At 44.5% G+C, this 23,546-nt stretch overlaps 1 protein-coding gene and 1 non-coding gene across 2 annotated transcripts; both read left to right on the top strand.

The window, feature by feature from the left end:
* Positions 1–5,173: 5,173 nt before the first annotated feature.
* Positions 5,174–5,280, top strand: LOC136455794 (small nucleolar RNA R71). The gene has a single exon (XR_010759261.1). It is a non-coding gene; the product is annotated as a small nucleolar RNA R71 (small nucleolar RNA).
* A 13,703-nt stretch (positions 5,281–18,983) lies between these two features.
* Positions 18,984–23,218, top strand: LOC136450346 (probable choline kinase 2). Its single transcript, XM_066450745.1, has 7 exons — positions 18,984–19,640; positions 20,703–20,824; positions 20,923–21,118; positions 21,558–21,675; positions 21,802–21,849; positions 22,140–22,240; positions 22,320–23,218. The coding sequence occupies exons 1-7, from the start codon at positions 19,203–19,205 to the stop codon at positions 22,413–22,415; spliced, it is 1,119 nt and encodes a 372-aa protein (XP_066306842.1). The 5' UTR covers positions 18,984–19,202; the 3' UTR covers positions 22,416–23,218.
* The last annotated feature ends 328 nt before the right edge of the window (positions 23,219–23,546 follow it).

The raw sequence follows: 23,546 nt of genomic DNA, 5'->3' as shown, positions 1-23,546 counted from the left end.
TGCGTATAAGGCTGCTCCCACCCAGCATGTTTAGGTTGGTGCATACGAAAAGGTCTCGGCTGGTCCCAGCCTGCATGCACAAGATGGTGCACCTGGGAAGGTCCTGCTTGATCAAATCCTATGTAGCCAGTGAAGGTAGGGCCTTTTGGAATGGGGTCGTCTCCATGGTATCAAGGCTATAGGTTGCGAGTGATTCTCACAAAGGCACTCCTACGAGGTGCTTCCTCCTTTCTCTGCAAATCAAAGACAAGCGAATCCACTGCATACAGACCAAGGTTTTGGTCTCGTAACAGGAACTCAGTTGTATAATCTACATACATCATGACAAGCTTCCCGTCTCTTCCCTTTTTTAACATATGTGCATGATTAAAGTAATCATAATCAATAAGCCAACGGGGAACGTCAATGTAAGTAACAGAAGCATCTTCTAGCAGGTCCAAATTTTTAGCTATATGGGTGACCAAAGAAGTGCACCCAACATCTCCCTTAAGACTAGGAATTTCTATCCGATGATTCATCATGAATTTCATGGGTGAGACCTTTTTCCTTTTAATCATGGCATAAAGCAGTTTTAGTTCATCATTCCTAACTATACGAAAATCACTTCTAGGAAATAAGGAAAGCCTAATGTCGGGGACCAATACTAGGGTACCCGAAGAGGATGAGCTAATAACCATCAACGTCGATTCATCCGAGTAGTCAAGAGAGTGGCTATAGCTCCAACCGACCCCAAGGTGCGTGGGCTCCGCCTCGCTAAACCCCTAAGGGTTGGCTCCGCCTCGCCCAACACCAAGGTCATGGGCTCTACCTCGCCTAACCCTTGAGGGTGGCTCCACCTCGCCCAACATCGAGTCCATGGGCTCCACCTTGCCTGACCCCTGAGGGTGGCTCCGCCTCGCCCAACACCAAGGCCATGTGCTCTGCCTTGCCCGACCCCTGAGGTGGCTCTGCCTCACCCGACCCTTGAGGGGGGCTCTGCCTTGCCTGACACTTAAGCTACGGGCTTCACCTTGCTTGACCCCTGAGGGTTGACTCTGCATCACCCGACACTGAGGCCACAGGGTCCCCCTCGCCCAACCCCTGAGGGTGGACTCTGTCTCGCTCGACCTTTAGGGGTGGGCTCCGCCTCGCTTGGCCTTAGGTGAGGAACTCTGCCTCACCCGACCCTAAGGCCGGGGACTCCGTCTCACCCAACAGAGACCCATACCACCGCCAATCACTCCAGGTCCAAGCGTATCAGCCTGGGTCAAAGCTCTAAAGCTAGGGAAGAGACTGGCATGCCTCGATGTAGCCCATGACCCACAATGGGCTGTACCTAGGGGGTTCACATTAGGAACATCGTTGGGCGTACTAGTGTTGTTCTGCCTAACCCCCATACAAATACTGATGGGCGTGTCAGTTCATCACGACGTTCGCCAGGGTAGAGTGGAGCGCCATGACTAGAAGACGATGCCTGCACATGGTGCTAGTGACGGACAGGGCCACGATGAGAAGTTGTCCCTGTTGACGTCTATAGGGTCGACGGGACCCGCATAGAGGAGAAGAAGGACCCAGCGATCCTAAAGGACTTCTTCCTCTTGTTCTCTTCACTTCCTCCACTGTAACCCATGCTTTCCCTTGGCCTATAAAAGGGAAAGCAGGGCATCCCACAAGGGGCATCGAAACTCATCGCAACACACCATAGGAGACTCGAATCCGATCAACTCATCGAACCCCAAACATACAACCGAGCTACGATCGAGCTCTCAGCACCCGTTCATCCTTTCCATCAGAGACTTGGGACATGTCCCTCTCTCGCCCATTTATAACCCCTACTACAAACTTTAGTGCTAGTAACACGAGCGGCAGCAACAAACTGGACATAGGGACATTCTACTCGAACTAGTATAAACCTAGTGTCCTCTTAGCACACCATCTGGGCCAGATGCGCAATATTAGAAATTTACTTGTTGGTGGCAACTCGAAACACCGACACCTAACCATTTGTGCATGAATCGCAAAGTAGGGTGCTGAATATCATTGGTGTGAGGATGGTAGCAAACAATTTCTTTTGAAATCACCCTCCAAAACTTATTCCTATCAAAGTCTTGTATAGCAGAGTCTACGTCAATTATAAACTAAGATTGAAATCCAAGAAGTTCACTAAAATTTTTCCAGGGAATAGAAATTTTTTTCCTAAAAAGTCTAAATGAAACTTCCAAATCGATAGGTTGCAAAGTGCACAAGAATTCAATAGTCAAAAGCTTACACCCTGGCTCATCAATTTTCCAAGCATCCTCCCATGCTATGGTCCTAAAAATAAGTTCGAATTTAGCGATCATACCAATGGCATGGAGTAGGGCTGGATCATAGGCAGGGGTGAGGATGAATTCCTGGGTCTTCAGCTTTTTGTAGATGTTCTTCTCCCTATCACCTCAGAGCTTGAGCTGCTTCTCTTACAGAAGAACGTTCCTCTCCATGGAGGCTGATCAGAATGATGCTCCAACAGCGGGAGACGATGGATCGACCTCCATGTCGGTGCTTGCTCAGGACAAAGAACTCCTCATTGAACGGAACGACATTGTCCAGTTGAGCTTGCCGGTGATCTTGCTCATTTTCCTGCAAAATAGAGAAAAATAACACAACTCATGGAACGGGGTTAGGAGATGAAAATGTTAGTGGTTAGCCATCCAAAGTCAGTAGTTCAAGGGTTAGTTGTCTGAGATTGTTTAGTGAATATTCTAATAAAGATTTTAGCATGAATTCTTTTTAATCCCCTCTTTTGATTTGGACAGTACTACCACTCTTAAAACTCTATTTTTCTTCTCAAATTTCAGCAGCACCTCTCTCTTTCTTTCTGAATATTTGATCACTACTTTCACACCCAAACTTCCTCTCACTCTTTCTTACTTCAACAATACTTCTACCAAGGGAAATTTAACAACAAAATTTGGAATTGGAATTTCGAACTCAGGAGCTGGATTGCAGCTGTGGGTGAGGCCGAGAGCAAGCAGGAGGAGTAGGATTTATAGGCAACGCAGCAACAGGCCGGCCGGCCTAGTGGTGGGGACGGCCGGCCCCACATCATGGCCAAATGTCCTCCCCTTCCTCCTAATGCTTCTTTACTTCATGGTTAAGCAAGGTGAGTGCTCCTTTCGGTGGATATGTGCAGAGATACGATCAGTAGTGGTGGAGAGTGGAAAGAGGTGATAGTGGTGGTTATGGAGGTAATGGAAGTGATGCGTGGCGGTTGAGTGGGTCCCATGTGTCTGTATTTCTACTATATATATGTATAAAAATACAATGCAAAAAATATTTTATAATACTATGAAATATAACCAGATGAATGATGGTATTTTTTAAAAATTTTAAGCCTCCATGGTAAATATTTCATATGGGTTTTTACTCTGTAAAAATTATTTACATGGGGCCTAAGTTTTTATAATGCCATGATGATAATTTTTGTTTCATGAAGCAGGTGTTGAAAAGTAAATATGTTAAGATAAAATGATTAATGCAATATGAAAAAGTAAATATGGATAACTATTGAGTTACCTCCCGGCGAGGGTTCAAAATTTTTAGTGCACCAAACCGGACTTCTCCATTCGGGTTTATTTCTTGGTTGCATCAGTCGGTTCCAGAGATGGAGACCTTAACGGCTGCACTTGCTTTTCATGCCACTCTAAATTAGAGCATTGTTTCGGTCTTGGCTTGAAGGCGAGTCGCTCTTCCTTCCTATTTATATGGAATTTAATTTCTCTATCTTTGACATCAATGTGAGCATTTGTAGTGCTTAGGAAGGGTCTTCTAAGAATGAGGGGTGTCTTCATGTCTTCCTGCATGTCAAGACTACAAAATCTATGGGAATGAAAAAGTTTCGTATTTTTACTAGAATATTTTCAGCGATTCCTGTAGGGTAGCAAACTGATTGGTCTGCTAGTTGCAAACACATTGATGTTGGCGTGAGTGTTGAATAGTTGAGCTTGTCAAAGACCTTTTTGGGCATGACACTAGCACTTGCTCCAAGATCGCATAACGCGTTCTCAAAGTTCTGGCTCCCGATCGAACAATCGATAGTGGGACATCATGGATCCTTCTTCTTGACAGGTGAAGTGTTTAGGATGGCCGCACTACACTCCTCTATTAACTTGATTACCTCAGTGGAAGGTAGTGGTTTTTGTTGTTAAGGATGTCTCTGAGATACTTCACGTAGGTAGGTACCTATATGGCATCTAGCAACGGAATATTGATATATAACTTTTGAATTACCTCTATAAATTTACCAAATTGCTCATCCATTTTGGCTTTTTGATTTCTACGTGGAAACGGTAGGAGGGTCGGGTCATGAAAATCTTGTTGTAACTCTTGCTCTTTTGGCCCAGCTTCTTCAACTTCATCGGTTGTCTTCTCCTCTTCCTGTAGTACCACTGGTGTCTTACCTGTCCTTATCGGATATGGTGGATCACGAGTAGACTTGCCACCTCTTATGGTTATGGTATTTACCTTCTCAAGGTTAGTGGCAAAAGGCAAAGCAGCAGCCAACTGGGCTAATTGAGACTCTATCTTTTTATTATAGCTAAGTTGGTCTTTTATGGTGGAAGAAAAACTATCCATTTTAGCATTTATGTTTTCTAGGACCTTATCATTAAGAGCAAACTTTTTAGAAATGTTCTCATTAATCCTAACTTGTTCTAAGATCAGGTCTCTTAAGGATGGTTGTTTAGAATTATAAGAATTATGGTAATTACCTGGGTACTTACCTTGGTAAGTCGGTCATTGTTGTTGATTCCACCCTTGTCTTTGTTGTGGAGCAAAATTGTTGATGACGATGTTTTCATCCTCTTGATATTCAGGGAATTCAACCCCCAAGTATTCTCCACATACATTCTGAGAATTAAAGGCATCTTGAATAGCTTGACGATCTTTCTTGTAATTAGCTCGTTGTTCAAGCCAATTCAATAGTATGTTCATCTTGGTTGATAGTGCACACACCTTTTTCGATACTTCTTCGCTCTTATTGCATGATTGAATATTGCATTGAGACCAGCCTTGATTAGAGGTTGTCTTCTCTATAAGAGTTTCAGCTTTTCCAAGGATGAGTGACATAAATGATCTTCCAGCAGTTGCATCTAGTTGTTCGCGAGCTTTTTGAGTTAATCCATGGTAAAAGCCTTGCATGAGCAACCAATCTTCCATCCCATGATGAGGACAATCTAAAATATATTCTTGAAAACATTTCCATGCTTCTAGAATAGATTCTCCTTTCTGCTGTTGGAAGTTTAAAATCTTTCCTCTTAAGGCATTGGTCTTGCCTATAGGGAAGATTTTTTCTAGGAAGTCCTTTGAACACTTTGCCCATGTGTTGATGTGATCTTTGTTGATGTAGAACCATTGCTTCGCTCGTCCCACAAGTGAGAATGGAAATAAGCGAAGTAGTATGATGTCTTGAGCAACATCCTTGATGACGACCGTGCTACTTATCTCTAGAAAATTCTGTAGGTGAGCACTAGCATCTTCATGTGCCTTTCCACTAAATGGGGTAGCTTGCACCATGTTGATGAGGCTTGGCTTGAACTCAAACTCAAGGTTGTTAGTTTTAAGTGTTGGTCCAGTGCGAATGTTCTCAGTGCTTGGAGCAGAGAATTCACGTAGAGTCTTGTCAGCCATAGTTTCAGGAACTGGTGTTGAGCTTCCTCTTGATTGATTTGATTATAATTAAAAGTTGTTGTGAATCACAACCAAGTCTACAGTACCCTGTATAAGATATGAACAAAAGCAAACAAGGGTAAGCCTGCTAAAGCAGAGGTTATGATTTCATCAATAAGTATTTATTTGATCAATTCTCTATAGCCATGTGCCCCTCCCCGGCAACGGTGCTAGAAATGCTTGTTGACATTTCTTAGCATCACTCTTTACTAAGTTGTCATCCCTAGCATGATGCCAGAAAATGCATTGTTGGTAATTATTGAGAACACTTATAAATTTATATATATACTAAGTAATCCACAAGTGTACAAATAATGTACCATTATAGCATTTCACCCAGGAGTATACCGAGTATCATTATTTATATTTTATCCACAGGGAGGAGCTATGGAGTTGTGTTGGCATAGAGATATTGACAAATATATATACTTATGATAAAATCACTCTCATGCTATGGCAGGGGTAAGTCAAGGGATAAATAAATTATAAGTGTAAGATAATAATGGTATTCTAGAGATAGAAATAGAGACTCGTAAAATATAGTATGGCTAAACAAGAGATTCGTTAAGAGTAAAAGATTCTTAAGTCATTCTTTATTTACTAAGTCTTTTGTACACCCAAGTATATACACTCTCATCTATAGTATAACTAACTTTGGATCTATGCATAAGGAACATTACTAAGGAAGATAAGAACAGAGCTTGTCTCCCTTCGCAACCGTGTTCTACTTGCTCTACAAACAGAGAGTGGACTACAAAGGACTCAATGGGAGTGTCACATCCGCGATATACCACATGACCCAGAGTGCAGAATGCATCCGTAGACAAACAATATCTAAGCACCATGCTTACATAGTGTCGACCACTTAACTCACTCAGCACTGAGCTAAGAGCTTTGTGAACATATGCATAAATTCATCATCAATCATAACTATATCAAGCATATAACTAGAGCAAACTAGGAACATAATAAATAGTAACATAATATTAAACTAGCACAAAGTCATAAATATAGAGATACAATGGCTATACCAGTCTCTAGACAACAGATCCGAAATCCTGAGCAATAGTCCACACTCTACTTGAACCTTGCTAGCTAGCCTATATTAGAAACTTGAAGAATTAGAGCTCTACTCTCTTCTCTCTAGAAACCCTAATTTCTGGTCTAATCCTGACTTATGGTAGTGTGTTCTGGAGGGGGGCAGGGGCTGATTATATAGGCCGGAGCATCCAACGTAAACCCTCGGATCAAACCGACTTGAATAAATGGCGTAGATGCAATCCTTAAGGTGGTGGAGAACTGATGTAGCAACGGGGCTGATAGGTGGAACCCCTAGAGGCTGGGTAGCCTCTAGGTGGGGCCAGGCGGCCCCACCTGTCACCCTCTCGCCCTCCGCTTTGGTGATGTGGCTTTTGGAGTCCTCTAGAACCTTCTAGATTACTTTTCGCTGTGGATAAGCACGATTTAATTTGATGTTTTGATCTCCCTTGATGGTTTTCTGAAATAACCCTGCTGAAAACACAGATTCACCAAAACTCATAGAAATTGTCTGTTTAAACCCCCTAAGTCTATGTTGGTGATCATTTTCATGCATTATTTCAAGTTATATTGAAGTTTATAATGTATAATAACTACCATCAACAAACTCCCCCAAGCGTATCCTTTCCTAGTCCCTACGCCAAGCTAAACTTATCAATGGATCAAGAGTTTAGGATCTTTGAGAACATTGTAGCAACTCCTCAAAAGTACATATGTATTCAAATAAGAATTCTCCTCCAGATTAGAACAAACTGATCTGTCTCTCAAACTTACCCATATTACCTTCAACCATGGGGCTTTTAGCCTTCACTTGGATCTTGAGCAATTGAAAGACAGAACGAGTAAGTCAAGCACTATGTCTCAAGGATGACTGGACGCGCCAAGCCCATGACCTGACGCACCCGAGCCATGTCAGATTGCCCCCCCCCCCGCGCGTAGCCAACACCTAACAGGATGCGCCTCTGCTCCATGACCTGACGCGCTACAGCCTGAGTCCGATCATTTTTAAAGAACTCCCTGAGCCTCTGTTTTGTGACTGGACACGTCAAGTGAGTCACGATCGGACGTAGCACTTGAGTCTGGTCCTTCACCGCCTGCCACGTGTCAACTCTAAGCCCGCGCCACTGCATTAGCGTACATCAGAGATGACCGGACACGACCCCATGCGCGTTAGGTCACTCTTCGCGCCAGCGTCCGGTCACAAGACTGAGACCACGCTGTCTCAGCTGCCACTTGACCAGACACGTAGGTCCTCCCAAGGCCAGTGTCCAGTCACTCCAACCACATCTCCTTTGTAAATATGCCAACACCACTAAGTGTATACCACCATATGCATGTGTGTTAGCATTTTCACAATCATTTTTCAAAAGGATTAGCACTCTTTTCTCAACGCCACTCGATCCTAACACGTATGCAAAATTAGATCGCTCAAGTGGCACTAGATGACCGAAATGCAAACAAGTTTGCTTCTCTTAATAGTATGACCATCTATCCTAAACCCGGTCATCAACTTCTCTACACGCCTATGACCGCTGAAATGAAATACCCTAGGTTATACCTTTGCCTTGCACATTCCATTTCATCTCATTCGATGTCGATGCAACACATGCATCAATCAATCACTAAATGATATGATCCACTTCTTATCATCACGTGACCATATTGATTCATCGATCTTGACTTCACTTGCTCTTCACCATTGCCTCGGTCCATCGGCGCCAAGTCATCACTCAACTTGCCCTTCACACTTGCAACCGGTCCGTCGAGCCAAGTCTTGTCTTGATCTACTCTACCTTGATCACATGACTCAATGTCATGTCTTATATGCAATGAGCTCCTTCATCACATGTGTGAGCTTTGCAACATCTCCAAGCCATTTTCACCTCTATAGCATATATTGTTCACACACATACACCTGTGGACTAATCACCAGTGTATCTCACATAAACATACATTAGTCCACCTTGGTTGTCACTTATTTACCAAAATCAAACAAGGACCTTTCAGGTTGCCGTACTGGCAGTCACCGCCGTACGGTGTTGTCTTATCTATGCTGCGTGGCACAGGGATGGCGTCTGACCGGACCGAGGTGACCGCTGTCTCCTCGGTCCTTGCGGGGTCAGTGCAGCGTGCTTACTCCTATCAGAGCAGGCACGCTTGGTTGGGATTGACCACTCCCCTTTCCTCCCAGGGGTTGGAACGGTGGAGAGGTCGTAAGTCTCTTGTGCGTCGTGTGGCTAAGGCAGAATGGAGGAGTCGTGGCTGAACCTGGCCTTTTTGTTCGGCCTGGTTCACTTGGCTCAGCTGGGCCTCGACCATTCGGGTCTTCGGTAGCTGATGTATAGCATACCGCTCGGCCTGCTAACTAATCGATGCCTTGAGACACCCTGGGATCATAACCCCGACAGTTAGAGAGTGAGAACCGAGTTGCAAGAGCTTTAGTGAGCAATTGTGAGTTTATCCTAAGCCTTGAGTACTTTGTGGCTGGGTTAAACAGAATTTGAAGCATTTGTTATCATTGGAGATTTTCTCATAGACGGCTAGGGATCTTCAGCCCCAATGCGTGGAGTGACACAGGACAGTTTGAGCACGCTGCTATCCTGCCACCAAAAATAAAACAACCAATTAATAGATCGAAGAAAATGGTTTTGATCATGGGTGATCGTCCACGGCTTCCTCAACGGGCACTTAGGTCCAAGTGGAGACCTGAACTTCCAGAAACAAATCGCCGTGTCTCTCGTTTCGGTTTGCCTCACATTCGCTTCTTTCATACGATTACATTCACCAGACGGAGTATCATAGTATGAGCAAAATCTAATCGGTATGCTACTACATGTGACTGGAACTTGCATTTGGTAAAAGGGCAACCTCTCCTGTTCACGATTGCTAGCACGTTGCTGCAGCAGTGCAGGTCAGTCAATACTGATGTGGAGTGTGCCAAGATGCTGGATCCCTACTGTTTTTTTTAAACAGATGCCTACTGCTAGTAGGGGCGTAGGGCCGTCTCCATAATTTAACGAGGGAGCTATCAAAATCTTGGTGAGCGGAACTGGGCCGTACCATTGGCGCTTTGTCAAGGATGCTTGGTAAATTGGGCTGACATCGGGCCCGCCCATGAGCCCGTGACGTATTCGACAATCCATTTAGCAGCTATGAATTCCATTTAGATGCTTGGTAAGTATGAAATTTTTACTACAGTTCAAGAATACAATAATTAATTCACCATTAAAATTTCACCACAATTAAACAGAGAAACTGCAGCTATGAATTAATTATTAAAAAAAACATAGATCTAAAGCTACAACAAAAAATTTGTACTAAAGCATATCATATTATATGTTCACTGTCTATATCTACTCATGTGAAGTCCAACAAAATTGGATTTTTCATTTTATGATTTTTCAGTGATTTACTATGATTTTTTAAAGATTCAGCCGAAATAAATAAAAAAGAAAAAGACAAAACTGCCTTTGAAAACCGTTTATAACCGGTCAGGGAGGTAAAACGAACGGTTTTAAAAGTTCAGGGAGATGGTTTACCCGGTTTTAGAGTTCAGGGAGAAAAAAACAGACTTTCACAAAAGTTAAGAGGGGTAATGTAGACTTTTTCTTTTTATTTTCCCAGTAAGAACTTTTGGTGTTGTGCCCTAATCTTTCGGCCCATTTTTCTATCATCCATGCACCACCTCCCTCAGCCCAGGGCCTGCTGGACTTTTAGAAGCTCTAAACATCGAGGCTCCTAGAAAGCACAGAACTTTTCCCATAAGATAAAAAAAAGCGCAGAACTACTATCCAAAACCTCAAGATATTTCCACCGTCTTTTCCGCAATTCAGCTCTCGGCATTTCTTTAACGAAAGCAATGTGATGGGACGCAGCACAGAATTGTCTCCAAAGTTCTGTGTCCGTGTTCAATTCTTGCTGTTTGTTCTTATTACACTGGCCCCTGCACGGATTCTTGTTCGGTGGGTCGAAGTGTTTCTGAGGTCTATCACGATGATGATGAACTTTATCCTGTGAATTGTGATGCCACTCCAAATTCCAATCATGGAATAATAATGTACGCGCCACTAAGCCCACTGGCCACTGTATTACAATATAGAAACGTAGAAAATGAAAACGGTTGGTACAGGATTTTTCTACATTGTAGTAATTAAATAGTACAAAAATAGTTGTGAAACCAATAAAAATGACAAATTTTATGTTTGGCTAAATTCAAAAACAATATCCTAATATAAAAAACGGTATCATAGTATAGAAAACGAAAATGATGGACACGGGATTTTTTCCCCATTGATTGTTGCTGAAGCTTCTTTCATCGCTGTCATTGTGCCTGCTGAGCATTGATGCGCTTTTCGGTCGCTCTCGGTTCAGCGTTGTGTTCAGATCTCGCGTACAGTATGGTGGATGGATCATCAGCACCAGTAGCCTGTCATGGTGTGCAAAAGATCGCAGATGTCGCTGTCGCCACCAGTAGCAGGCGAAGAAAGGAAGTGAATATTTTCTCGACGCTTTTGACAATCCCTAGAATGATTTTAACCACTAGTGGCCACATCTTGGCAAGATAGATCAGCAGCACATGCTGTGGAAACTGGAAAAGATGAGAAGAATTTTTCAAAAAAAAGAAAAGATGAGAAGATCTCGAGCGAGCGCGGTGCCTTTAGCCTTACCCGATCCTCTTCAACTGCCACCAGACGCCACTACCTACCTCAGCAAAGGCAACGTTATTCAGTACCAGTAGGTTCTCAGTCCTCTGTTCTGGCCAGAAGCCCAGAAGGGCTTCAGTCTTTCAGATGCTTATATAATTAATTCGTTCGTTCCGCGGAGCATTTTCTTCTCGAGATACGCGAATCAAAACACTCCGCTTTTAATTTATTTTATGGCTTTACATGCTTCGCCGGAAAACATCTATGGACTCTAGGCGAGCATAATTCGCCCGATCATGAAAAAACTATAAAGAATGGGTCGATGATCTATCGAAACTTCTTCTAGGCGAGCATAGTTCGAGGACCATCTGCGGATCGGGAGGGGAAAAGAAGCTCGGGCTTCTGAAAAAAGCAGCGGTGCCAATCGCTGCTGGCTTCAGCGGAATCCGGCAAGTGGCGGGCGACATGGCTGGCGCAGAGGCGGTCAGAGGACCAACCATCCATGCTGTGCTAGTGTGGTAGGACCACTCCTATGCGGCGACGGTTGCGGCAGAGAATTGATGTTGCTAGGATCTCGATCTCTCTCTTTTTCCAAGCGGATGGTGCAGGAGATTTTGCGAAAAGTTTTCTGCTCGGCATGTTGCAGGGGGCCACCAGCATGGTGAGGCAATCAGAACCATTAGTAGGTCTTTCGGCCATGTATAGGCATCGACTTCGATACGATATATTATGCCTTTGCATATGTCTCCCATTTCAAGAATAGCTTCATCATCAGGAGCCTGTGTCTCAGACCTAGGGGGTATGCCGGGTGGTCCAGGGCATACCCTGGGCTCAAGTAACAGCTATGGTATATACGGAGAAGTATTGGCTGGCGCTTCACCGCTTCAGAACGTAAACGTAACCCGCATGGCCGCATGCACGTGAGGCAAGGCACATCTCCCAGTCTCCGCTTGGCTTCCCTTGCCGCACCGCGTGGCTGTGCCGTGCGTCTCTCGTGAAGAACGAATCAATTGCACAGAGCCGCGGAGTTGCAGACTGAGCCACATGTTATCAGGCTTGTTGCCTCGCTGTGTTTGAATAATCTAATTTTGCAGATAAAAAACTTACGTACATAATTGTTCATCAATAATTATTTGTTTATCAGGGAGATTAGGCAAGATCACTCATCACTAGATTAGAGATTGGTTCCTAGTTTGCCCAAGATTAATATTAGTAGACACACACAAAAACAACTAGCTCTTTGCTTGCGTTATGTTAATAAATTGGTTCCATGATGTGAACATTTCATTGGAATTGTTCATGTAGATGACACTAGCTCTAGTCACACTTATTGAGCGGGATATTTTCTTAGAGGTGGATGAAGATGATTTAATCGAGACACTCATGTCCTTTAAGCAGTGACTAAAAACTTAGATGATAAGTCTCTTTTATATCTATATTTCAAACTATCAATATTGCATTTGAACTATTTATATAGTAATTTGGTAAACTTAGATTTATTGTGTTATTTAGTGCCTGCATAACAAATTATGTTGTGAATTTACAATTATTTACGGAATTGGTAAATGATTTTTGCCGAATTGCATGTGAAAATTTTTGTATGGCCTACCGTCACTGGTCTGATCGAGTGGCATTCGCAAGACGCAAAAGGACAATGTTCAAGGACGGCAGCGAAAAAACTACTAGAAGTCTGGCCTACAAGTAGGAGGGAAAAAATGTTGCTATACGGCCGTGCGGGCACATCACCACTCAGCAGCCGTTGATTCATCTGTGGACGGTAGGGCTATGCTGCGTTAAATCAGGCTTGATGGGCCACTACTCAACTGCACGGAAGCAACATGCATGCACGGAAGGACCGGGAACATCGACCACCACAAATCAACGGCAGTGGTGAGTGGTGCTGCACGTGCACGCCCGTACACCACGGCCACCACAACATGTTGAGATCTCAAACATGTTTTTGTCTCCTGGAGCTAGTTGGCCGTACATCGTTCTTATCGTCCGTCGCCGCGCACCGCTCCTGCCCGTCAGCTCTGACTTTGGCACACCACGACAGCACCACCAACCGTCTGATCTTCTGATCCACGCACGCATGCTGCAGCACACTGCCTCGTCACTTCTCGCGTCGCGTGCAACATTTTTCTTCTCGACGGCAGCAGGTACAATATAAAAACCCGCTGGAGGCCAGGGGGAAAAGCCCACCGTCACCGAAACGCTGCTTGTGCCTGGGAGGCAGGACTGTGCGTGTGAAATGCGCTACGCGCTCTCCCTCTAGAGAGCCGAAAGCTGCCAAAACTCTCTCCCGCGTCTCTATACGTTGACTTGGCAATCCACATCGGCGGCGGCACGTTGGGCACGCCCGACGTGACCGCCCTCGCGCTGATCTTTTCGTTACTCCCAACAAGTGGCACGGGTCGAACACAGGCCACGCGAGGTTGTTGTCGCCACATGAGCTTGCAGTACAGCACACAGTAATGTAAGGCCCGCGAAAGCTTTTCTCTTGAAAGTGATGGTACATTACTTGTCGGCTCTTTTTTCTCGAGGACGAAAGAGCCCATCGCCTGTTGTAAAAAAAAAAGAAAAAAGAAGAAGAGCCCATCGCCAAACGTTAGCTTTTTCTAAGTTTAACTAAACATACACAAAAAAAATACTACCCCCTCCATTCTAAATTATATGTTTTGACTTTTCTAAATTCATACTAGATTCTACTATATATTTAGACATAATGTATATAACTAAAATTATAGCAAAATCTAAGCAACTAAAAACAAAACGACTTACAATTTGGATTAGAGGGAGTACTTTTATGATATGTAATTAGTATAATTAGATTAATTGCTCCATAAAGAAAAGTATAATTAGATTAATCATAAAGCCAACAGCCATCCGTATCCACTTGATCTCAAGCCAATGATTCGGATCGAAACGGCCCCTACCTGTTCATGGTGGACAAGATCTACCGTGGACCACACATATCCCATCACCAGCCGATGTACCACATACTCTCGAATTCCTCAAAAGTCATATCACCATTCTCCGAGTCACAACGGGTAAACTCAAGTTGTCGTGATTCGGATATGATTAGTTAGCTTATGGACCTAGATATGCATTTTGAAAGTTTGGAACCGGCCAGTTGATACTCTGAACATGTTTAAAATCCGGCGATGCATTTTACTCTATTTCCACGGAGACCAAATTAACCGACAAAGTGGCTCACCAAGAATTCGAGAGTCTCCATCCTTGTTTATCCCTAGAACTAAACAGGGTAGGGACTAAAGTTTAGTCCCTGGTCCAGGGACCGAAGGCCAATGAAGTTACTGTACAAAGACCATGGTTCGTATGACATATTTTGCTTCTCGACGATCTGCTTCGAAAGCAGACCAAACACACGCACGTAAAGTCTCAAATTGTCAGCGACTCGGCGTCACGCAGCGCGGACGCTAATGAGCATGATCGGCAGATCAAGAGTATGTGAAACACAAATCAGACTGATCATCATATCCTAACAGTGCCGCCGCTACGTCAATTGTGGCCCTAAAAGTCAAGTATATGTGACGAGATACAGACCATTATCATGCTTGCTATAAACTCCTGGTCCAGTACGTGTGGCCGTGTGGGTGTGCATCAAGTCGCTGCTAGCTGGACAATGTCAACCATCTGTTTATTCATTTCTTATAAGGCTGCATTTAGTTTCCAAAAAGTTTCCCAAAAAGTGCTACAGTAGCTATCACATCAAATCTTGCGATACGTGCATGGAGTATTAAATGTAGACGAAAAAAACTAATTGCACAGTTTGGTTGGAAATCGCGAGACAAACGTTTTGAGCCTAATTAGTCCATGATTGAACACTAATTGCCAAATAAAAACGAAAATGCTACAGTAACCAAATTCCCAAATTTCGCGAACTAAACACAGCCTAAATGAGAGATGTATTTTCAGATGAGATAAGATTGGCAAATGTGACGTGGATTACAAATGAAAGATATATTCAGATGAGATAAGATTGGCAAATGTGACGTGGATTTGACGAGGCAAGTTCCTTTATTTTTTTTCCTTCTTAATTTCAATATCACAAATATCAAAGTTGATAGATATACTATGCGTTACACTCAGACCACTATTTTTTTTAACTGAACCTCAGTAATTAGACCCGGGCGCGTGAACTCCGAGAACTTCGTATCGGACGCGGTCACGTGGGTCCTGTCTTCGTTTTAGAGCCGAGTAGAACGTGGACGCGTGAGCTCCGAGTAGATGATAATGTTACAACTTTTTAGGTGCAGACAGATAGAGATATATAGGTTTCACCGTCGGGTTCATAAACCTGGGGTCCCTCATGGACTTGCTTCCCGGCAAAAGCTCGGTCCGGTAGACGACGTTGCGAACGACGCGCAACTTCTGGGCCGGCCCAAAAATCTAACGACGGGCCCGAAGGACGATCCAGTCTCCGACCGGAAGGCCTGGCCAAAGAAGAGCGGCGCTCACTTCCGACTCCGGTCCGCCTCTCCGACCGGAAGGCCTGGCCGAGAAATGATGACGCTCACCTCCGACTCCGGCCCGCCTCTCCTACTGGAAGGCCTGGCCAGCTCGCCTCTGACTCCGGCCCGCCGCTTCGACTGGAAGGCCTGGCAGCTCGCCTCTGACTCCGGCGCTCGCTTCCGACTCCAGCCCGCCTCCCCCCAACCGGAGGGCCTGACCAAGGAGAAACGCGCACTCGCTTCCGTCGCTTCCGACTTCGGCCCGCTTTTTCAACCGGAAGGCCTGACCGAGAAGGGGCGACGCTCGCCTCCGACTCCGACTCGCTTCTCCGACCGGGAGTACATCGAACCTCCGCTTATAGTTCTTCTCCGGCCGAAAGGCCGGAGCCGACTGGGGAACAACCGACCATGGACGCCTGCTCGGTGAAGACCCGGGAAACAGACAGAACAAGTAAGGCAGTGTGCTCCAGTCAAACCGCAATATCAAAGGCCGTACCCTGCGCACCTGCAGGACAGTACTGTCAGGCCGTGTCAGAAGGATGCACCGCAACCTTCCAAACATGTCAGAACATAAACAATATTGTGGGCGCCGATATTTATCCTACAGTATGGTAGGCGCCGACATCTGCCATACCAAAAGAAGACAGTGGAACCAACCACATGCATCCAAACACCAACATTGTTATGAGGGCCGACAAACCGTCTTGTACCCGACGGCGTGGGCAACAGGACTAGGTAGCACACACACACACACTTTCTCTCATACTCTCTCTTGTAAGGCCATCCCCTTCATCTATAAAAGGGGATGCGCTCTCTCCAAAAGGGGAACGATTCAATCGATTCACGAACGAGTCGAACGACCATCTAACGATTCCAACAAACAACAGACGTTCGAACACTTAGCGCATGTCGGAGCTCCCGTCGCTCTCGGCCCTTCGGTCCAGAGTCCGACCGGACCTCTGATACCCTCCATCTTTCTCCCTCTCTTTTGTAACCCCACAGCAAACTTCGAGCACCTGGGCTCAGGAATAAAGTCACCGACCGACTCCAACTGGACGTAGGGCACGTTGCCTAAAGCAGTATAAACCATGTGTCATTGAGTGCTAGGCCACATCCGATCACAACGTACGGCAAAACTACAAATATTTACGTGTTGGTCACTTTCTGCACCGACACACCATATATCTGGATAAGTGTATATCTAGACGTATATAGTAAAAATTATATAACTTGAAATTCAAAATGATTTACAATTCGAAACAGAGAGTACTAAATAATATTACTAGCTCAGATCGTACATGCTAGCTTTGAGGAGGTGGAACTTTGAGCATTATTATTTTGCTAATACAGTATATAGTTATGATACAAATAATTAGAGATTATATAAGTATTTTTCAACATAAGTGTACGCATATTTTTTTATATTTTGAAATTGTCTATTATGAAAACTATTTGGTAGTCTAATACTCCCACCATCTTAAAAAAGAATACAATTCTAGAACGTCAAGTTTGACAAAATTTATATTAAAAAACTATTAATATTTATTCTTATTAGATATGTACCCTTAGATTTGTTATGAAGCATACTTTCATAATACATTTATTTATCATCATAAATATTAATATTTTCTATACATTTGACCTCGAGAATGCATCTAGAAAAAACATTTTTTGGTCAGAGTTAGTAAATTTCAACAGTTTGATGTGATTCACCAAAACATCAAATGTTTGTGAAACAAGAAAGTACCATGGCTTTTCCTTCGAGACTGCAGAAAAGGTACATGGAAGATTCACTTGGAATGGATCTTGCATAGTAGCTCTATCGTACACACTACTAATAGCCCTTGTTTAGTTCGCGAAATTTAGATTTCGGGGCTACTGTAGCACCTTCGTTTTTATTTGGTAAATAGTGTCCAAACATTGACTAATTAGGCTTAAAACGTTCGTCTCGCAATTTCTCACCAAACTGTGCAATTAGTTTTTCTTTTCGTCTACATTTAATGCTCTATGCACGAGCCGCAAACATTCGATGTGACAGGTACTGTAGCAACTTTTTAGATTTTGGAGTCCAACTAAACAAGGGCTAAAAGCTGGAGTAGAATTTAGCTGCGTGATCATTTTTTTTTAGCATCAGCTGCGTGATCAATTGATCATATGTCACGTGCACGCAGGCTGCATGGGATGAGATTGCCCGAGAGGCCCGGACCGGGAGTTAGCGCGGCATGGCTTATGTTGGCTTCGGCTTTATCTATTTTGCGTAAATCGATGCACTGTAGCGGGAAGCCGTTTTATAAGTCGAGATTAAAATGAACTAGAAGTAAAAAAAAAAACAGTTTTTCTAACTTCACCGGCTTTGGTTTCACCGGTAAAATCGTTTTGAATAAGCCCTGCCAAAGAGGACTTTAGCACACGAGACAGACAAACAAACCCGTCGCAAAAAAGAAAAAAGGACAGACAAACAAACCTTCCCTTCCGATGTCATTTTTCCCGTTTCTGAGCACGCGATGACGCGTTGTTCAGTGTCGTAGTGGACCCCACCTCAGTCACCCAACAAGAACACGCCACGCGTTTGTGGAGGCCTACGCGGGAGACGTGTCTGGATGCTACGCGTGGGCAACGCGGGCCACCGTGCTGTCACAGGCCCCACCCCCCACACGGGATCTGATGCGGTGGATAATCATCCTACGTGTGGCCGCTGTGGACGGCTCGTTACTCCGTCCGTTCCGTTGCTTGATGATTTCCCGGAATGTACCCTCCGCGGCGATACAAGAATTTGATCCAAATACCACTTCACAACTATCCATTTCATTAAACTAACGAGAGTTGAATTAACTAGCCACCAACTAACATAAATTTGGCTTCCCATGGCCACTGAGCGCTGACTCAATGTGAGCAACCACACCATACCATGATCAAGCACTCAAGCTCGATGCTCGAAGCTGAACCACAAAACAGTCATCATGGTTGTTTTTTATGGCACAAACCTTCAGCATGAAGTAACCATGGTTAACGTGACACCTCAGCCTCTCAGCCGCACTGGGATGTAAGTTTGACCACGCGTTCCCAGAATGAAGGAAAATTTGAGGGGGGCAGCCGCAAAACCTCGCGCCACCGACTCTATTTATACGGCACCCCGTCCTGAGCCGCGAAGCACAGCAACACTTCGCTGTAATCTCGCATCGCTTCCATCGCATCAGGCTGGGAAAAAACAGAGGGAAGAAAAAAAATTCAATTCGGAACCGCGAAGAACTACCGTAGCAAAGAAAGAATAATAACTTCCTCCATAAGAAAAATCGCCAAATCCCCCGTTCATCTTCTTCGCTCGGGTTTCAGAACGTGCGGCAGTTTAGCCAGGAACAGGATGGTGGCGATTGAGAACCAGAGCCAGGTCGCGCGGGCGGTGGCGGTGGCGGCGGAGGCGGTGCCGGTGCCGGTGCCGGGGCCGCGGATCCCCAGGGAGGCGCGGCGCCTGCTGCACGAGCTGGCGGCGGCGTGGGCGGACGTGGCGGACTGCCGCGCGCTGGAGGTCGTGCCGCTCAAGGGGGCCATGACCAACGAGGTCTACCAGGTGCGCTGGCTCACCGGCCTAACCGGCGGCCCTGCCGGCGAGGCGGAGAAGCCCAGGGGGGAGAGGGAGGTGAGGAAGGTGCTCGTGCGGATTTACGGCGACGGCGTCGACCTCTTCTTCGATCGCGAGGACGAGGTGCGCACCTTCGAGTGCATGTCCCGCCATGGCCAGGGTCCCCGCCTCCTCGGCCGCTTCCCCAACGGCCGCGTCGAGGAGTTCATCCACGCAAGGGTACCACCTACTCGATACCGTCTCTAAGCAAATTTACCTGCCGTTGGTATAAGACTAGGAATTCAAGCTTCGTTTGTTCCTCCTCTGTTCATCTGCATCCTTTTATGGAACTCTAGCTTCCTCCCAGTTTTTAGAGATTTTCCTGCACTTTTACTTTTCTTAGACGATCGATTCTTCTCTTACTTTTACTTCTTTCGGATTTCGGATTATAGTTGAAATTGTTGCTAAGATTAGGCCAGGGGAGGCATTAAACTGTTCGTGTGCACTTATTTGTTGATCTCATCTAGTAGCAGTTGTACTAGTTTGCACATAGACCGCCGCTTTTCTTGATACTTTCTGAGATTCTATCGATATGGGGCCAACTGATTTAATGCAGCGCGGTTCTCCTTCTTTGAATTTTCTGCCGTGGGAATCTAGCATTCTATGACTTTCCACCGTTCTAAAGCGTCAGGTCTTTATCAGCCAGTGAACTGGCCCATTTTACAATTATTATAACAGGTGTTTATTTTCCACGCGATTCAGTAATATTTTACTATCAGTTGATATCTTTGTTGCTTTGATAATTCCCTGTCCTTGAAACATGCTTGGTGATTTAGAGTCGGCAATTAAATAGGCTGTGTAGTACTTCTAAAAAAATGATAAAAACAAGGGACCGTAGACTGCACGGCCACTATCCATACGACAAGGGGAAACGTCTCTCACTGGAGAACCACAAGTTTTCGATCAATGAATTGGACTTCTTGGGATAGATGACTAAGTAGGCAAAGGTGGCAGAACTGGTGGCAAAATAAGTTCAGCAATAATAAGTTTCAGGCCTTATGCATGGTCCAAAAACTAGAAGTCACCATAGCACTTTCTGGATTCTTGTTTACCTTTTGATTTGTGTCGCTCTCGTGAAAAGAGCATCTTATGCTGCTTTCTTGGCTTGGTGAAAATGGGTGATATGATATATGATGTGATACTACTAAAAGTTTTCTGCTTGAGTTTTCGAGTGAGAAAATATGTTATTGAGCTGTCGAATTGATTAGTCACTTCACATGCTAATGTGATCGCTTCTTTCAGACATTGTCAGCTGCCGACCTTCGTGATCCTGAAATTTCAGCTCTTGTAGCTTCCAAACTGAGGGAATTCCACAACCTTGACATGCCTGGTCCCAAATCTGTGCTCATTTGGGACAGACTGAGGTAAGTTCTTTATAGCTAAATAATTGTTGTATTAAGCAGTGTCTTATGTAAAGTTATAAATATGGGACGAAAGTCTGAACCTGCTCACATAAATTTAGGAACTGGCTCAGAACTGCCAAGAACTTGTGCCCATCTGAAGAAGCCAAGGAATTTCGGTTGGACAGTGTGGAGAACGAGATTACTGCATTGGAGAACGAGTGTTCAGTTGATTACCAATGGATTGGTTTCTGTCACAATGATCTTCAGTATGGCAATATCATGATTGATGAAGAGACCAACGTGCTGACCATCATTGTAAGTGACACATTCCACATCCTTCCAATCTTAATTATTGTGTTTGGCTGTACTTCAAATATTCTTTTTGGTGTCTGAAATATCAGTTATGTTCCTATAATGTGGATACAGCTATGAAATGGGAATATTGAACATGGGTAAGTAGGAAGAGTTTTCTTCTATTAAGAAACGCATACTGCCTTATGCAAAAAAGTAGGGATCGTTGGAGCTGTTGCATCATTTTTGGCATACCGTATAGGGCTGCATTTCACCCTTGTTAACGTGTGTTTGTTGTGTTCCCTCCAACCTGGACATACGAAGTTGTCGCACGCCTCTGGCCTCTGCTAAAGCAAGAGTTTTAGTTTTGGAGACTACTACTATGTGAAGATTTATGCTTTCTGTTCTTAGTGTTTTTGCTTTGACCAACCTTTCATAACAGTGTCTTCTCTTTTTATCACAGGATTATGAGTATGCAAGCTTCAACCCAGTTGCATATGACATTGCTAACCATTTCTGTGAGATGGCAGCAGACTATCATTCATCAAAGCCTCATATACTGGACTACAGCAGATATCCAGGTATTGCATTACTTAGAGAACTGCTGATGCATGGACTGTTGTTTTTCTTTTCTTCTTTAATTTAGTTGGCAGAATCTTGGCTCAGCTTTCTGCCTTGCTCATGTGCTATTCTATTCTACATGACAGATGTTGATGAGCAGAAGTGCTTCGTTAAGACCTACCTGACCATTTCTGGTAATTCCGAGCTCGCTGTTGGTTTAATTGTTCTGTATTGTAGTTCAGTACTCCACAACTATACAAATTTGCATTTATGATTCACAATCCACATAGCACATTAGTTAACCATTGAATGTAAATTTTCATCAGGAGTACAGAATGCATCAAGAAAAATATTAATTTGGCCCTTTGATTGGGGAAAAATAATTTATTATGGAAATTAAACATTCATAATTGTTATTTGCCTAGTGGATTGTATTTTGTCAACCATATCTCCGAAATTCTTATTGCATATTGCTACCTTTCAGGTGAGGAACCTGATGCAGAAGTTGTGGAGAACCTGCTCCAAAGCATTGAGAAGTACATGCTCGCCAGCCATCTAGTATGGGGCCTCTGGGGAATAATTTCGGTGAGCTCATGCGTCATGATTCCATTCTTTCCCTATAAAACTGAATTCTCTGGTGTTTTCTAACTTCCATCTTGTGCAGGACCATGTTAACGACATTGACTTCGACTACAAGGAGTATGCGAGGCAGAGATTCGAGCAGTACTGGCAGAAGAAGTCTGCAATCTTAACATCTTGAACATGTGTACAAACACCCGTGGCCTCAGGAGCTCCCTGAGGGCCTGTGCTGCACACACGAAGTTGTGCAGTGCCACTGACACAGAGAGAAGCTGTGAAAGAAGAAATACTGATGACGATGATGAATAATCCCGTTTTGGGATCGGGAAGTTATTTCTCCGCAAATCAATGAGTTCAGGCTTCAGCTTCAGGTAGGAAGAAGCTATGGGGATTTGGCTGTCCGTTTATACAGTACGAAGGCAATTAAGATAAAGATCCGGTCTGGGGTTGCGTGTTGTATGTTTAGTTTGGCTAGCACTGCCAAGAGCCGTGGTGCTGTTGTGATGTTTATAGTTTCTATATGTTTGATGTTAATGTGCTGGAGAATTTGGCTTTGTGCTTGGGGAGTCCTTAGCTTTGGGACAACGCATCCTCTGTATACTAGGTAGATGTATAAACATAGAAACAGCTTTGGGAATTTGGCTTTGTACTTGTTCTCATCTGTTTGTTATACATGTGCGGAGATCGATGATAGGGCATTTCTCTAGGTTCCATGAGTCAGATAATTGCACATTTTCTCCTTAAAAGCTTTCAAGTTGGTTACGGTCAAGAGTGGTTTTCTTTTGACAAGAAATAGTGATAATAGCCTTAGGAGACGTGATTATACGAGTTAGTTTGGTTCCTTGTCGAACTTGTCCATCTAGATTCGGGTGACGACGCATGTGACAATGAGAAAGGGTGATGCATGTGACAACGAGATACTTATGTTGAGTTCATCAAATATTAACATCAGCACCCGATCAGCACCAAATTTGAACAGATTCACTTCTCTTTGTCGATCTCTTATCTCAAGTTGTGTGTTTCTGCGTGATTGTGTGTTCTGCTCCTCTCACCCAATGCCAACGACAATTGAGGCAAAAAGGAGGGTGCGTTTTTCTCCTCTCCCATCTCTTCCAAGGTGTACACTCTCGAGCCCGGCCCCGGTTTGCCACTTCTCTGGGCCGCAAAATCTATAACGCGCCTCTTCCAGTCCCGGGCCACTCACTGGTGGGAGTGAGCCCGCGAGCCCGTGCAGGGCACTCGAAGCACGCCGCCGTTCGTCTCCGGTTCCGGAAACCGGGCACAGTGAGCGTCGAAGTCGCAGCGGGGGGGA

Source organism: Miscanthus floridulus, chromosome 5 (genome assembly GCF_019320115.1).
Source record: "Miscanthus floridulus cultivar M001 chromosome 5, ASM1932011v1, whole genome shotgun sequence".
NCBI classification, from domain to species: domain Eukaryota; kingdom Viridiplantae; phylum Streptophyta; class Magnoliopsida; order Poales; family Poaceae; genus Miscanthus; species Miscanthus floridulus.
This window is presented reverse-complemented; position numbering and strand designations above follow the sequence as displayed.